Below are 18,281 nucleotides of genomic sequence, written 5' to 3' on the forward strand. Positions count from 1 at the left end.
GATACACACACACACACAGATATACACACACACACACTGCGACACATACACACAGATACACACAGATATACACACACACACTGAGACACATATACACAGATACACACCCACATATACACACACACACTGAGACACATACACACAGATACACACAGATACACACAGATACACAAACGCACATATATACACACACAAACACTAGGACACACACACACTGATACACACACAGTTATACACACACACACACACTGAGACACATACACACAGACACACACACACACACACACACTTAGACACACACACACACACTGAGACACATACACACAGATACACACACACACACACACACACTGAGACACATACACACAGATACACACACAGATATACACACACACACACACACTGAGACACATACACACAGATACACACACACACAGATATACACACACACACACTGAGACACATACACACATATACACACGCACACATATATACACACACACTGAGACACATACACACAGATACACAGATACACACACACACACACAGATATACACACACTGACACACACACTGAGACACATACACACAGATACACAGATACACACACACACACACATATATACACACACACACTGAGACACATACACACAGATACACACACACACACACACACACACACGCAGATATACACACACACACACAGATATACACACACACTGAGACACATACACACAGATACACACACACACACACACACAGAGATACACACACGCACAGATATACACACACACACTGCGACACATACACACAGATATTCACACACACACAGAGATACACACACACACAGATACACACACTGAGACACATAAACACAGATACACACACACACACACACACAGATATACACACAGATACACACACACACACACACACACACACAGATATACACACACACACAGATACACATACGCACACACACACAGATATATACACACACAGAGATATATACACAGACACACACACTGTCATGACTTTACCTTCATTAATCTGATGACTGTTATTTATTTAATCCACTAGCTATGTTTAATTGTTACCCGATTCAATTAATTGTGTAACAATGAACTCATTATGATTTGGGGCACCACGAGAGCGTTTCTTTAAAGAGTTACCGTCTCCCAAATTAAACTCTAAAGGTATTTACCTATCACGTCTATAAACAGTCAAATTAATCATATTAATCATAACCTTGTATAATATCATTCTGAACAGTCTTAACCTCATGCAACTGCAAAAAACCCAGCCTCACTCATGATTCAGTACTGCACAAATTGGTTGAATTATTTATTTATTAGCTAACTAAATAATAACACAGAATAAACATACACCGTTTTACATAAGACAAAAATATGTGGACTGACAAAATATGGCGGCTTATAGAGGGGTGGGGAGGAGAGAGCGAGAGAAAAAGGGACACATATCGTGGATACATTTTAGAACTATTCTCACATTAATCATATGCGTTGCACACGAACCGCTGCCCGTTTGGAATAAGGAATCATGAATGTATTTACGTGTGAGTGCCTTTGTTTGGGAAGGATGTGGGTTGGCCTTTCAGCGGCACGCTGGTAAGGCTCTGGTTGTCTGAAAGGGTCCGGATCCGTCTCTTCTACTGTTGTTCACTCTGGAAGATAGCCAGCCATGTTGACGGTTCCCATTGGTGACGAGCGTAGTAGGATAGTCTCACTTAGATGAGTTTTTCTCGATATCTGACTTAGGACAGCTAATCAACTGTGCCAGTGATTGTCTGAGGTGAGCTTCTCGCCTCTTCCTCCTCGTGTTGATAGTCAGGATTTAAACCACTTTAGACGTGGGCTGCAATTCCTCGTCTTTCCTGGTCTAATGTTCATTTCGTTGGCTTTTTCTGCACTCTCATCGAAAGGGCATTGTTCTATCAATCTGACACGCTCTCCGACCTCACTCGGGCGTGGTTACTTACTATGCACAGTTTATAGGAGATAGATTCTCTCATACCTCCTAAAATCACATTCATATCTTAGCAAAAATACTTTCTGAATTGTTCATATTATATGCACAACGTTAAGGATGGAGACTTCATACCTGTCGTGTAAATACTTTTCAAGTTACAGTATTTCTTTTATACCAGTTTTAATGACATCACAGAATAAAAAACAATATGACATTAGTTTTCTTTTGCTCCCCACTGACCATTCCCTACATTCTTATGTTAGAAATATTGATCCAATATATACTTTTGACCGATGTTAGAGTTTAAGAGGGAAAACTGTCTGTGAAACAAAGACATTCCTTTGGTTGATACTAAAGGGGAGAAAGATCCCCCCTTCTCCTGTAATTTACAACAGGGTGTGAACTGTCAAACTGGCCCAGTACCCTCCTCCCCTGGTGAGAGAAGGTCTGGTTATTGTCAATCATTGCCAAGCTGATCTGACCCATTGTGATCCTCACAGGACAGTAATGACACACACACACACACAGAGATATACACACACACACTGAGATATACACACAAACACACATGCTGAGATATACACACACATTCTGAGACAGAAACAACGTTGGGCTCTACCTGTGATAACGCTGTGTGTCCATAGAGAGGGAGTCCAGTGGGAAGCCATAGACTGGATGGATAACGCTGAGTGTCTGGACCTCATAGAGAAGGTAAGAGACCAAAGTTGTCTCCCAAATGGCACTCTACAGATGTAGGATCTTAATTTGAGCCAGTGGATTATTAATATGTGAATTATTATGTGGGAAAATCAAGTCTGATGAAATTTCAAGGTGTAATTACAAACTTCAGAAGCCTTTTTAAATCTCAAATACACTACAAGTTTAAAATGTCCTGTATTGCAAGAAAGTTCTCCTGCTACAGGGAGATATGTATTCCCTATTGGGCCCAAGTATTACTTGGGCCCATGGGGTTCTGGCCAAAAAAGAGTGCACTATATAGGGAATAGGGTGCTATTTAGGATTCAGCCCAACACTGGGGCTGATGTAATGTTAATGGGAAGTAGATTTAATCTGATGTTTTGTTTGTGTCTCTCTGCCAGAAACTTGGGATGCTAGCGTTGGTCAACGAGGAGAGTCGCTTCCCCAAAGGGACAGATTTCACACTGCTGGAGAAACTACACAGCAGGCACTCTGTGAGTCATACAGTACACACACACACAGACCCACACAAACAACCCCGCCCCACCCAACATAACACACACACACACACCACAGGTGGCTGGTGACACCTTCATTGGGGAGGATTGGCTCATAGTCATGGCTGGAACAGAGTGTACTTAATGGTATAAAACTCATCAAACACATAGTTTGATAGCCATCCATTCACTCTATTCCACCATTATTATGCGCCGCCCTCCCCTCACCAGCCTCCTCTGACACACATACACATGCAACGATGTGACATTCATTCATATGGTGGGATATAACTTGTCTCCTTCTCCCTCTGCAGACAAACCCTTACTATGTGAAGCCTCGACTGGCTGACCATCAGTTTGGCATCAGGCACTATGCTGGAGAGGTTCTGTATGATGTCACCGGGGTTCTGGAGAAGAACAGAGATACATTCAGAGACGACATCCTCAACATGCTGAAGGAGAGCAAACTGGACTTCATCTATGATCTGTTTGAGAGAGTGGGCAGCAGGAACAGTGAGGAGACTCTGAAGATGGGAACAGCCAGACGCAAGCCTACCGTCAGTTCACAGTTTAGGGTGAGAGAAGGTGTGTGTGTGTGTGTGTGTGTGTGTGTGTGTGTGTGTGTGTGTGTGTGTGTGTGTGTGTGTGTGTGTGTGTGTGTGTGTGTGTGTGTGTGTGTGTGTGTGTGTGTACTGATTCTCTGTGTCTCTCTCAGGACTCTCTCCATTCCCTCATGGGCACTCTGAGTGTGTCCAACCCTTTTTTTGTGCGCTGCATCAAACCCAACAACGAGAAGGTTAGTATCATCTATTACATATCTATGTCTTTCACACTACATATCTATATTAACCCCAAAAGTCACTTTACATAAACTACATGACCAAAGGTATGTGGACACCTGCTCGTCGAACTTCTCATTCCAAAATCATGGGTGTTAATATGAAGTTGGCCCCCTCTCTTCTGCCATAACAGCCTCCACTAGATGTTGGAACATTACTGCGGGGACTTGCTTCCATTCAGCCACATTCATCCCAAAGGTGTTTGATGGGGATGAGGTCAGGGCTCTGTGTGGGCCAGTGAATCAGGCCTTCATGGTCGAATTGCTGCAAAGAAACCACTACTAAAAGACACCAATAAGAAGAAGAGACTTGCTTGGGCCAAGAAACACGAGCAATGGACATTAGATCGGTGGAAATTTGTGGAAATTTGTCCTTTGGTCTGGAGTCCAAATTGGAGATCTTTGGTCTCAACCGCCATGTCTTTGTGGGACGCGGTGTGGGTGAACAGCGGATCTCTGCATGTGTATTTCCCACCATAAAGTATGGAGGAGAAGGTGTGATGGTGTGGGGGTGCTTTGCTGGTGGCACTGTTTGTGATTTATTTATAATTCAAGGCACACTTAACCAGCATGGCTACCACAGCATTCTGCAGCGATCCGCCATCCCATCTGGTTTGGGACAATCGCCCGACCTCAACCAAATTGAGATGGTTTGGGATGAGTCTGACCGCAGAGTGAAGGAAAAGCAGCCAACAAGTGCTCAGCATATGTAGGAACTCCTTCAAGACTGTTGTAAAAGCATTCCAGGTGAAGCTGGTTGAGAGAATGCCAAGAGTGTGCAAAGCTGTCATCAAGGCAAAGGGTGGATATTTGAAGAATCTCAAATATAAAATATTTTGATTTGTTTAACACTTTTTTGGTTACTACAAGATTCCATATGTGTTATTTCATAGTTTTGATGTCATCACAATTATTCTACAATGTAGAAAATAGTACAAATTAAGAAAAACCCTTGAATAAGGTGGTATTAGGTGTTAGGTGTTCTAAAACTTTTGACCAGTAATGTATATGGTATACCTTTGTAAGACACTCTTTACCAGACATCAAGCTCCTTGAACATAGGGTGACACAAATGTATATCAGAACAACTTATTGTAACCAAACACCTCTGACCTGTGACCCATGTAGAACCCTAGCGTGTTTGACCCGGAAGTGGTTCTGAACCAGCTGAGATATTCTGGAATGTTAGAAACAGTTAAGATCCGCCGGGCCGGCTTCCCTGTCCGCAGAACCTTCAAAGACTTCATCAGCCGGTCAGTGTGTGTGTGTGCGTGCGTCTGTCTGTCTGTCTGCCTGCCTGCCTGCCTGCCTGTGTATCTGTCTGTCTGTGTATCTGTCTGTCTGTGTATCTGTCTGTCTGTGTATCTGTCTGTGTGTGTGTGTCTGTCTGTGTATCTGTGTGTGTGTGTGTGTGTGTGTGTGTGTGTGTGTGTCTGTCTGTCTGTCTGTCTGTCTGTCTGTCTGTCTGTCTGTCTGTCTGTCTGTCTGTGTCTGTTTGTGTCAGTGTGTGTGTGTCTGTCTGTCTGTCTGTGTGTGTCTGTCTGTCTCTTCCTCCTGCGCCTCTTTTTGTAATTCTCTCTCTCTGGGCTAGTGTATGTAAATAAACTTAGTTTGTTTTAACTTTGTTACTCTTTCACTTCCTCTTTCTCCACCCCTGTCTTCCTCTCTCTCAGGTATCAGATCATTCTGCAAGAGAAGGGGGGTGGAGCGGGGGATGATAAGAAGAGGAGTACAGACCTGCTGACCAAATACGACCGTGCCAAGAAGGAGTGGCAGCTGGGAAAGACCAAGGTAAGACTGCAGTAGAACTTTAGTGGACTTGACACCTGTGGATACCAACAGATGTTGAAGTGACATTTCACCTTGCCCACCTGACCCCTCAACCTCTCACCCCTGACGTCACACCTCCGACCTGTAGGTGTTTATGAAGGAGTCTCTGGAACAGCATCTGGAGAAAGAGAGAGACGAGGTTCGCCGTAAAGCAGGCATGGTCATCAGAGCCCACATCCTCACCTACACCGCCAGGAAGCACTTTAAGCGTGTGAAGGAGAGCGTCATCACCCTCCAGGGGTACCTTCGTACCCACATACAACGGAAATGGTTTCTACGGCGATGCTTGGCGACGCGGGTACTCCAAAAACACAGACGAGGACAGGTGGCCCGCGCAAGCTGCCGTAAACTCAGAGAGGAGAGGAGGAAGAGAGAGGAGGAGGAGAGGAAGAAGAGAGAACAGGAGGAGGGAGGCGTAGAGGCAAAGGCCGCTCAGGGTTCTGAGGTGAGCTTTCTCTTCTCTACTCTTTTCTCTGCTCACCCCTCTTTTAGAAAACGGTCTGGTCCTGAGGCCAATGACTATCATAGGAATGGGCTCATCCATGTCATCAGACATGAGATGACACCTGACGTTCTTTATAATTTCCTCTCTTTCTCTCCCTCTCCACTCCATTGTGTCTCTCTCCCTTTCCTCCCTCCTCCTCCCTCTCTCCCTTTCCAGAAGAAGGAAGGAAAGACGGAAGAAGAGGCCCGTCAGATGGAGGAGATCTTGCGTATAGAGTTGGAGATCGAGCGCCTACAGAAACAGAGGGAGGATGGGGTCTCCCAGCTCTGTGAGTCGTCCAGGCAGGAGCTCCGGCTACGCCGGGACGCAGAGATCAAGAGGCTGAAGAAGGAGGCCTCTCGTAAGGCCACAGAACTAATCGACCTCCTGGACTTTGGAGGTCTGGATCCCAGTTTAGCCACCGCTGCTAGTGCTAGCGCAGAGGTTGGTGTTCCGTATTTCCTGAAGAGTGTTGAGGTTGTTCTAATTGCGTCCCTCTCCTGTGTTAAGTTGGATATGCTTAAAACATACCTGGCCTTATCTGCCCTGTCTCCCTGCCCTCCAGCGGCTCCAGGAGGGGCCAGGCATGGCCACAGCCAGAACCCAGGAGGAGGAGGTGGACGAGGGCTTCCATGCCGAGGAGGAGTGTACTGTCCCTCTCCTCCCAGACTTCCCTCCTCCAGCCGAGGCTGACGCTGCCGTGGACCAGGATATGTTCGCCCACCTGCCTCCCCCTCCACCTGCCTTCGCTGAGGGCTGTACTGCTACACCACCTCCCCCTCTCCTCGATTCATCCTCACCCACTCCCGTCCCTCCCCCGCCTCCCCCCTTACCAGCTGGAGATGGCTCTGACACCCCTCTCCCACCTCCCCCCCCACCACTGCCTCCTGAAGAGGGGGAGGGAAAAGGAAAAGAGGAGGAGAAAAAAGAGGGTGATGGAGGGAGGATGAGTATCTTGAGCCTCGGAGAAGGGGAGGAGCCGATCTACAGCATGCCGGTCGACAGCGGCGAATCAGATTACGACGAGGAGGAGGGCTCTGTCACTGCGGGAGACGATGGTTCCGCATCCGGGCAGAATAGCAACAGAGGCAGCGCAGCCATGACAGAGGAAGAAGCTCTGAGGAAGTCCACGTGCACCAACGCCAGCATAGAGTCATACAGGGGCAGCTCTGACTCAGTTAGTACACACACACATATTCACACATACACAAACACACACATTCACACATTATTGCTGTGTATATTTATGAGGCATATTGGACGTGCATGTAATTGCCAAAATAAAGGAAACACCAACGTAAAGTGTCTTAATAGGGCGTTTGGGGCACCACGAGAAAGAACAGCTTCAACCCACCTTGGCATAGATTTGACAAGTGTCTGGAACTCTATTAGAGGAATGCGACACCATTCTTCCACAAGAAATTCCATAATTTGGTGTTTTGTTGATGGTGGTAGACAACTCTGTCTCAGGCGACGCATCAGATTCTCCCATAATCTCCCAATTTGGTTGAGATCTGGTGACTGAGACGGACATGGTATGTCGTGAAACATCAGCAATTTGAGCAGTCTTTGTCACTGAAGCTCCTGCCAAACGTGCTCCAACAGTCACCTCTCTGTCAAAGTCACTGAGATCTCTTCTACTAGCCATGGTCACCAAAATAATGGGCAACTTGGTCTGCCAACCATTTTTATACATAACCATAAGCATGATGGGATGTTAATTCCACACCTGTGTGGAAGCACCTGCTTTCAGTACACTTTGAATCCCTTATTTACTAAAGTGTTTCCTTTATTTTGGCAGTTACCTGTATATCTATATATACAGTTGAAGTCAGAAGTTTACATACACCTTAGCCAAATACATTTAAACTAAGTTTTTCACAATTCCTGACATTTAATCTTGGTAAAAAAAAATCCCTGTTTTAGGTCAGTTAGGATCACCACTTTATTTTAAGAATGTGATATGTCAGAATAATAGTAGAGAGAATTATTTATTTCAGCTTTTATTTCTTTCATCACATTCCCAGTGGGTCAGAAGTTTACATACACTGAGTTAGTATTTTGTAGCATTGCCTTTAAATTGTTTAACTTGGGTCAAACGTTTTGGGTAGCCTTCCACAAGCTTCCCACAATAAGTTGGGTGAATTTTGGCTCATTCCTCCTGACAGAGCTGGTGTAGCTGAATCAGGTTTGTAGGCCTCCTTGCTCGCACACGCTTTTTCAGTTCTGCCCACAAATTTTCTATAGGCTTGAGGTCAGTGCTTTGTGATGGCCACTCCAATACGTTGAAGTTGTTGTCCTTGAGCCATTTTGCCACAAGTTTGGAAGTATGCTTAGGGTCATTGTCCATTTGGAAGACCCATTTGCAACCAAGCTTTAATTTCCTGACTGATGTCTTGAGATGTTGCTTCAATATATCCACATCATTTCCTTCTTCATGATGCCATCTATTTTGTGAAGTGCACCAGTCCCTTTTGCAGCAAAGCACCCCCACAACATGATGTTGCCACCCCTGTGCTTCACGGTTGGGATAGTGTTCTTCAGCTTGCAAGCCTCCCCCTTTTTCCTCCAAACATAACGATGGTCATTATGGCCAAACAGTTCTATTTTTGTTTCATCAGACCAGAGGACATTTCTACAAAAAGTATGATCTTTGTCCCCATGTGCAGTTGCAAACCGTAGTCTGGCTTTTTTATGGCAGTTTTGGAGCAGTGGCTTCTTCCTTGCTGAGCGGCCTTTCGGGTTATGTCGATATAGGACTTGTTTTACTGTGGATATAAATACTTTTGTACCTGTTTCCTCCAGCATCTTCACAAGGTCCTTTGCTGCTGTTCTGGGATTGATATGCGCTTTTCACACCAAAGAACGTTCATCTCTAGAAGACAGAACGTGTCTCCTTCCTGAGTGGTATGACGGCTGCGTGGTCCCATGGTGTTTGTACTTGTGTACTATTGTTTGTACAGATGAACACGGTACCTTCAGGCATTTGGAAATTGCTCCCAAAGATGAACCAGACTTGTGGAGGTCTACAATTGTTTTTCTGAGGTCTTGGCTGATTTCTTTTGATTTTCCCATGATGTCAAGCAAAGAAGCACTGAGTTTGAAGGTAGGCCTTGAAATACATCCACAGGTACACCTCCAATTGACTCAAATGATGTCAATTAGCCTATCAGAAGCTTCTAAAGCCATGACATCATTTTCTGGACTTTCCAAGCTGTTTAAAGGCACAGTCAACTTAGTGTTTATAATCTTCTGACCCACTGGAATTGTCATACAGTGAATTATAAGTGAAATAATAGACAGACAGATAGATAGATAGATAGATAGATAGATAGACAGACAGACAGACAGACAGACAGACAGACAGACAGACAGACAGACAGACAGACAGACAGACAGACAGACAGACAGACAGACAGACAGACAGACAGACAGACAGACAGACAGACAGACAGACAGACAGACAGATAGATAGATAGATAGATAGATAGATAGATAGATAGATAGATAGATAGATAGATAGATAGATAGATATTGAGGTATATATCTGTGTTGTCCAGTACATAGAGAGTGATGATGAGCATGATGGGCTGTTGGACACAGATGAGGAGGTACACAACGGCAGGGTCACTCTTCTCAACGGGAACGGACCTCCATACTTCCATAGCTACCTCTACATGAAGGGTGAGTACAAACACACGCACAAACACACACACACACACCTACAGACACACAAACACACACACGCATACACAACACTTACACACAGCCCATGTTTCTCTCCCATCCCATTAACTGGTTGTAGTGGCATAATGAATGTGTGTGTGTGTCTCCCTCTCAGCTGGTCTGATGATTCCATGGCGCAGGCGGTGGTGTGTGTTGAAGGATGAGACCTTCATGTGGTTCCGCTCTAAACAGGAGGCCCTCAAGTCTGGCTGGCTCCATAAGAAGGGAGGAGGACTGTCCACTCTGTCCCGCAGGTTGGGGTGTGTGTCTGTTCGTTTAGAGGGGGATTAGAGGAGAGTGTTTGTCTTATGTGTGTGTGCGTGCGTGTGCGTGTGTGTGTGTGTTAACCCCTACACCCTACCTCCCCCTGCAGGAACTGGAAGATGCGTTGGTTTGTTCTGAGGGAACACAAACTGATGTACTTTGACAACGACAGCGAGGAGAAACTGAAGGGAACCATCGACATCCGCGCCGCCAAGTAAGACTCTAATACCCACAATGCAATACTCTAGTCTTAAGCCCAATCCACAATGCAACTCATTGACAAAGCAAAACTTATTTCCTTTCCTCTCTGTTCCCCCGCAGGGAGATCGTGAACAACCATGAGAAGGAAAATGCGTTGAACATCGTGACAGATGAGAGGACGTACCAGGTGTTTGCTGAGTCGCCAGAAGACGCCAGGTATGGAGACACCAAAGTGTTCGACTTATGTATTTGACTATGGTCTCTAATAACCAATCTCTTAGAACCATAGGATTCAGAACCACCTGTGGTTTTCGTCACAGAGACATGATGCCAATGAGTAGAACGGTAATATCAATTTTCATCTGAAATTGTTCTCTCTCTCTCTCTCTCTCCCCTCTCTCCCCTCTCTCTTTCTACCCTCCTCTCTCTCTCCCCTCTCTCTTACTGCCCTCCTCTCTCTCGCCCCTCTCTCCCCCTCTCTCTTTCCACCCTCCTCTCTCTCTCTCTCTCTCTCCCCCCCTCTCTCTCTAGTGCGTGGTATAACGTCCTCAGTAAGGTTCATGTGTATACTCCCGAGCAGCTGATGGCCATGTCTCATGAACAGGCCAACCCCAAGAACGCTGTGGTCAGAGTCTGCACAGCTTCTAACCACGTTATACACATGTTATAATTACCCACATATGTTATACACACTGTGCCATAATAACAGAGTGCGTCATGTCATGTTATAGGGAACTCTGGACGTGGGACTGATTGACTCAGTCTGTGCCTCTGACAACCCAGACAGGTATGAGCTAGTTACTGTGGTTGACATGGTTTGGGATAATAAATTAGATGTGTGTTATGTATCGGTACCTAACCTTTGTGTGTGTGTGTGTGTGTGTGTGTGTGTGTGTGTGTGTGTGTGTGTGTGTGTGTGTGTGTGTGTGTGTGTGTGTGTGTGTGTGTGTGTGTGCGTGTGTGTACGTGTCCCCAGGCCCAACTCCTTTGTGATCATCACAGCGAACCGTGTGATCCACTGTAACACTGACACTCCAGAGGAGATGCACCACTGGATCAGCCTGCTGCAGAAACCTAAAGGAGATGCCAAGATAGACGGACAGGAGTTCCTGGTTAGGGGTGGGTAACACACCCCACACACACACACACACACACACACACACACATAGAGACACACACAGAGACACACACAGAGACACACACAGAGACACACACAGAGACACACACAGAGACACACATAGAGAAACACATAGAGACACACATAGATAAACACATAGAGAAACACATAGAGAAACACATAGAGAAACACACAGAGACACACATAGAGACACACACATAGAGACACACACATAGAGACACACACAGAGACACACACAGAGACACACACAGAGACACACACAGAGACACACACAGAGACACACATAGAGACACACATAGAGACACACACATAGAGACACACACATAGAGACACACACAGAGACACACACAGAGACACACACAGAGACACACACAGAGACACACATAGAGACACACATAGAGACACACACAGAGACACACACACAGAGACACACACAGAGACACACACAGAGACACACACAGAGACACACACACAGAGACACACACAGAGACACACACAGAGACACACACAGAGACACACACAGAGAAACACATAGAGACACCCACAGAGACACCCACAGAGACACACATAGAGACACCCACAGAGACACCCACAGAGACACTCACAGAGACACCCACAGAGACACACACAGAGATACACACGGAGACACACATAGAGACACACACAGAGACACACACAGAGACACACACAGAGACACACACAGAGACACACACAGAGACACACACGGTGACACACACAGTGACACACACGGTGACACACAGAGACACACACAGAGACACACATAGAGACACACACAGAGACACACACAGAGACACACACAGAGACACACATAGAGACACACACATAGAGACACACACAGAGACACACACAGAGACACACACAGAGACACACACAGAGACACACACAGAGAAACACCCACAGAGACACCCACAGAGACACCCACAGAGACACAAACCGAGACACACATAGAGACACACAGAGAAACACATAGAGAAACACACATATAAACACACAGAGACACACAGAGACACACATACACACACACACACACACAGAGAGACACACACAGAGACACACACAGAGACACACACAGAGACACACACAGAGACACACACAGAGGCACACATAGAGACACATAGACACACACATAGAGACACACACAGAGACACACACAGAGACACACACAGAGACACTATCTCTCTCTCCCCTCTCTCTCTCTCTCTCTCTCTCTCTCTCTCTGTCTCTCTCTCTCTCTCTCTCTCTCTCTCTCTCTCTCTCTCTCTCTCTTTCTCTCTCTCTCCTCTCTCTCTATCTCTCTCTCTCTCCTCTCTCTCTCCCTCCTACCCCTAGGTTGGCTCCAGAAGGAGATGAAGACAGGAACTAAGGGTAATGTTCTGAAGCTGAAGAAACGCTGGTTCGTGTTAACCCACAACTCCCTGGATTACTACAAGAGCTCTGAGCGAAACTCCTCCAAGATGGGAACCCTCGTCCTCAACTCCCTCTGCTCTGTCTTTCAACCTGAGGAACGAGTGCACAGAGAGACAGGTGAGAGAGGGAAGGAGTGAGAAGATAGGACGAGAAGAGAGGAGCGAGTCAGAGGGAAGAAATGGAGGATATAGGGATCGGAGGGTAGGGTCCATACTGATGCCCTTGTTGTCTTTTGTAGGGTACTGGAACATCGTAGTGCACGGTAGGAAGCACTCGTATCGCCTCTACACCAAGATGCTGAATGAAGCTCTGAGATGGATAGCAGCCATACAGGCAGTGATAGACAGTAAGACACCCATAGAAACACCGACACTACAGCTCATCAGAGATATCAAGGACAGCAGTCTGAACCCTGAGGCAGTGGAGCAGACCTACAGGAGGAATCCCATCCTCAGATACACTCAGCACCCTCTACACTCCCCCCTACTGCCACTACCCTACGGAGAAGTCAGTAAGTAGAGTGGACCGTCACAATACAGCCTGCATCATAAACCTGGTACTGTCACTTCCTGGTAATCCTCCTTGTACTGTCACTGACTTGAACATGAATGGATTTGATGAGAACCTTTCTTTCCTTCTCTCCCCCTCCCCCTCTCCCACCCCTCCCCTTTTCCCACCCCCTCCCCCTCCCCCACCCCTCCTCTCCCCTCCAGTCCAGAGGCAGCAGGGCTATGCCAGTCTTCAGGATGAAGCGATCCGAGTGTTTAACTCTCTTCAGGAGATGGAGACTCTGGCAGACCCTGTTCCTATCATTCGGGGGGTACTGCAGACCTGTCAGGACCTGAGACCTCTCCGAGACGAGGTACACACACATGGGCACATACACTCTTAGAAAAAAAGGTGCTATCTAGAACCTAAAAGGGTTCTTCAGGTGTCCCCATAATAGAACCCTTTGAAGAACCCTTTTTGGTTCCAGGTAGAAGACTTTCCACATGGAACCCAAAATGGTTCTACCTGGAACCAAAAAGGGTTATCTTATGGGGACAGCTGAAGAACGCTTTTGGGACCCTCTTTTCTAAGAGTGTATACAGCCACACACACACACACACACACACACACACACACACACACACACACACACACACAAGGGTGCACATACAGCCACACACACACACACACACACACACACACACACACACACACACACACATACACAGGCGGATACACATACACTGTCTTTCCGCTCTCTCCAGGTATACTGTCAGGTGATCAAGCAGACCAATCACGTGCCTCAGCCCAATCAGCCCAATCAGCGGGCTCATTGGCACCTCCTCACCTGTATGAGCTGTACCTTCCTCCCAAGCCGGACCATCCTCAGATACCTGCGCTTCCACCTCAAAAGGTGTGTCTGTGTGTGTGTGTGTTGTGTGTTGTGTTGTGTGTGGGTGGGTGGGTGTGTATGTGTGGGTGGGTGGGTGGGTGGGTGGGTGTCTGGGTGGGTGGGTGGGTGGGTGTGTGTGTGTGTGTGTGTGTGTTGTGTGTGGGTGTGTGTGTTGTGTGTTTGTGTGTCATGCGTGGGTGTGTGTGTGTGTGTGTGTTGTGCTTGTGTGTTGTGCGTGTGTGTGTGTGTGTTGTGTGTGTGTGTGTGTGATGTGCGTGGGTGGGAGAGTGGGTGTGTGTGTGTGTTGTGCGTGGGTGGGTGGGTGGGTGTGTGTGTGTTGTGGGTGGGTGTGTGTGTGTGTGTGTTGTGCGGTGGGTGGGTGGGTGGTGGGTGGGTGGGTGGGTGGTGGGTGGGTGGGTGTGTGTGTGTGTGTTGTAGGTGGGTGGGTGTGTGTGTGTGTTGTGTGCGTGGGTGGGTGGGTGTGTGTGTGTGTGTGTGTGTTGTGCGTGGGTGGGTGGGTGGGTGTGTGTGTGTGTTGTGCATGGGTGGGTGGGTGGGTGGGTGTGTGTGTTGTGCGTGGGTGGGTGGATGTGTGTGTGTGTGTTGTGCGTGGGTGGGTGGGTGGGTGGGTGTGTGTCCCCCAGGTGTTAGGTTCGAAATAAACCCAGTTAAAACTAACAGATGACTTGGAAAAGCTCAAACCAAGTTTATTCACCTAATGGGTCAAACAGCTGAACAGACAAAGACATGTTCTCACCAGCACAAGTATATATACCCCACTTTAGGTGAAGTCTCCTCCTCTTCTCTAAACATGACTTTTTGTTGCTAGGCAGGAAGTTAAGTTATGTGGGTAATAAACCGTTCCTTCTCCCTAAAATGTGACCTGATCTGACCTCAGCCCACATTCCTCCCTAATCCACAGCTATCCACCCTTACAGTGACCGCAGCTGTGTGATTGCATTTTCCCTTACTTGGTAACATTCCAAGCCCTTGGCTCATATCCAACCTTTAACTGACCCCACCATTCACTTCCGGTGAATCAAGTCTTTCAAATTACAACCCAACAACTGAAACTGTGGCCCTTCTCCTTTCCATAGGATACCTGATGTCTAACAATAACATGTTCTGACAGAAAACATTCTGCATTCCCTTCTCTCCCTCAGTACCATGAACAGGGATATTTCATATTTCAACTTTAGAAGTCAGAACCCATCACAGGTGTAGAGATTTTTAGTAGTGTGTGTGTGTGTGTGTGTGTGTGTGTGTTATGTGTGTGTGTATATCATGACTGTCTTTGTGTGTGTTCTCCCAGGGTGCGAGAGCATTTCCCCAACACAGAGATTGAGCGTTATTCTGCTTTTATCAATGAGTCTCTGAAGAAGACCAAGACCAGGGACTTTATTCCGTCTCAGGAGGAGATTGTGGCCCTACTGGTGAGGCAGGAGATGACAACTACAGTCTACTGCCATGGAGGAGGCTCCTGCAAGATCTCCATCAATTCACACACCACCGCTGGAGAGGTACACACACACACACACACACACACACACACACACACACACACACTGGCAGAGACATACACTGACTGTACAAAACATTAAGAACACCTGCTCTTTCCATGACATTGACTGACCAGGTGAATCCAGGTGAAAGCTAGGATCCCTTCTTGATGTCACTTGTTAAATCCACTTCAGTCAGTGTAGGTGGGGTGAATGGGCAAGACATGCCTTTGAACGGGGTACGGTAGTAGGTGCCAGGCGCAGCGGTTTGTGTCAAGAACTGCAACGCTGCTGGGTTTTTCACACTGTGTGTGTGTGTGTGTGTGTGTGTGTGTTGTGTGTGTTGTGTGTGTTGTGTCTGTGTGTGTGTGTGTGTGTGTGTGTGTGTGTGTGTGTGTGTGTGTGTGTGTGTGTGTGTGTGTGTGTGTGTGTGTGTGTGTAGGTGGTGGAGAAGTTGATCCGCGGCCTGGCCATGGAGGACAGTAGGAATCTGTTCTCTCTGTTTGAGCACAACAAGGTGACGGACCGAGCACTGGAGAGCAGGGTCATAGTGGCTGACGTCCTCGCCAAGTTTGAGAGGTACGTAACGTGTGTGTGTGTGTGTGTGTGTGTGCGTGTGTGTGTGTGTGTGTGTTGCTAACCCTATCTGTGTGTATTCCAGGCTGTCAGGGACTGAGGAGGTTGAGGAGGAAGGACAGTGGAGACTCTATTTTAAACTTTACTGTTTCCTCGACATGGAGAGCATGCCTAAGGAGGGGGTAGAATTTGCCTTCATGTTTGAGCAGGTGAGTACACACAGACACACACAGACACACACACACACACACACACACACACACAGACACACATACACACACTCCTTGTCCTACTCCGTCTCACTCAATTTCAATAAATGTCTCTCTTTCACTCTCCCCCTCCCTCTCTCCCCCCTTTCGACACCCCCTCCTCCCTTCAGGCCCATGAGTCTCTGATCAGTGGTCACTTCCCGGCCCCAGAGGAAACTTTGCAGCAGCTAGCCGCTTTACGGCTGCAGTATCTCCATGGAGACGGGGCCAGCCGCGCTGGGTGGAGCCTCGGTAGTGTTTACCCAATGGGGCGCCTCCGCACGCGCATCTTCCACTCCACCAAACAGGGAGGCGCGGCAGGAGGAGAGGCAGGAGGAGGGCAGGTGGGAAGTGTCAAGGGGGACGGGCAGGATAGAAGGAGAACCCCCAGCTTCCTGGATGGAAGTCTGAGGCGCAGCTTCAAGACGGGCTCGCTGAAGAAACAGAAGGTGGCGATGGGCACACGCACAAACACACAATGCATTTGCATAAAACATGCACACATGCACATGCTGACATCACCATTGCTATATTTTTAAACCGTGCTACTTAATATAATGTTTACATACTCTACATTACTCATCTCATATGTATATACTGTACTCTATATCATCTACTGCATCTTGCCATCTTTATGTAATACATGTATCACTAGCCACTTTAAACAATGCCACTTTATATAATGTTTACATACCCTACATTACTCATCTCATATGTATATACTGTACTCTGTACCATCTACTGCATCTTGCCTATGCCGCTCTGTACCATCACTCATTCATATATCTTTATGTACATATTCTTTATCCCTTTACACTTGTGTGTATAAGGTAGTAGTTTTGGAATTGTTAGGTTAGATTACTCGTTGGTTATTACTGCATTGTCGGAACGAGAAGCACAAGCATTTCGCTACACTCGCATTAACATCTGCTAACCATGTGTATGTGACAAATAAATTTGATTTGATTAGATTTTTCCTAGCTTTAGTTGTCATATGTCCTAGAGATGGCGTCTCTCGTAAATCACACATTATCCTCTATTGACTGGGGCATCGCATATTTCAGACAGCGATATCTTACCCTGTCGCCTCTGATTGGGTTTAGGATTGATTGATTTGTTGGTTAATTGATTGATTGAATAATTAATTGATTGATTGATTGATAAATATGTTTGTAATCCTGTCCAGGAGGAAGAGGGGCAGCAGGTAGAGATGTGGGTGAAGGAGGAGACATCGGCCACCAGAGCCCATGTTCTGGATAAATGGACCAAGTTACAGGGACTCCCCCAGCACCAGGCTCTGCTCAAATACATGTCAATCGTCAAAGAGTGGCCCGGATATGGCTCTACACTGTTTGACGTGGAGGTGTGTGTGTGTGTGTGTGTGTGTGTGTGTGTGTGTGTGGACCTTTGTGTTTTACTTCTATCTCATCCTCCCCTCCCTCTCCTCCTCCTCCTCTGTCTGCTTCTCCTCCCTCTCTCTCCCC

The 18,281-nt window shown here is 46.9% G+C and overlaps 1 protein-coding gene across 1 annotated transcript in view; it reads left to right on the forward strand.

Moving 5' to 3' along the window:
- LOC135542636 (unconventional myosin-X-like) overlaps window positions 1-18,281 on the forward strand; it is a 70,164-nt gene that overhangs the window by 49,946 nt on the left and 1,937 nt on the right. The window contains 25 exon segments of the mRNA XM_064969742.1: window positions 2,633-2,699; window positions 3,089-3,181; window positions 3,499-3,759; window positions 3,900-3,980; window positions 5,151-5,275; window positions 5,696-5,813; window positions 5,941-6,297; window positions 6,514-6,780; window positions 6,902-7,513; window positions 9,897-10,020; window positions 10,178-10,316; window positions 10,436-10,540; window positions 10,648-10,743; window positions 11,059-11,152; window positions 11,259-11,314; window positions 11,504-11,646; window positions 13,016-13,210; window positions 13,332-13,604; window positions 13,807-13,955; window positions 14,347-14,495; window positions 15,787-15,994; window positions 16,416-16,552; window positions 16,635-16,758; window positions 16,929-17,246; window positions 17,984-18,160. Coding sequence (XP_064825814.1) covers window positions 2,633-2,699; window positions 3,089-3,181; window positions 3,499-3,759; window positions 3,900-3,980; window positions 5,151-5,275; window positions 5,696-5,813; window positions 5,941-6,297; window positions 6,514-6,780; window positions 6,902-7,513; window positions 9,897-10,020; window positions 10,178-10,316; window positions 10,436-10,540; window positions 10,648-10,743; window positions 11,059-11,152; window positions 11,259-11,314; window positions 11,504-11,646; window positions 13,016-13,210; window positions 13,332-13,604; window positions 13,807-13,955; window positions 14,347-14,495; window positions 15,787-15,994; window positions 16,416-16,552; window positions 16,635-16,758; window positions 16,929-17,246; window positions 17,984-18,160 — 4,468 coding nt within the window.

The sequence above is a fragment of the Oncorhynchus masou genome, chromosome 6 (assembly GCF_036934945.1).
Source record: "Oncorhynchus masou masou isolate Uvic2021 chromosome 6, UVic_Omas_1.1, whole genome shotgun sequence".
NCBI classification, from domain to species: domain Eukaryota; kingdom Metazoa; phylum Chordata; class Actinopteri; order Salmoniformes; family Salmonidae; genus Oncorhynchus; species Oncorhynchus masou.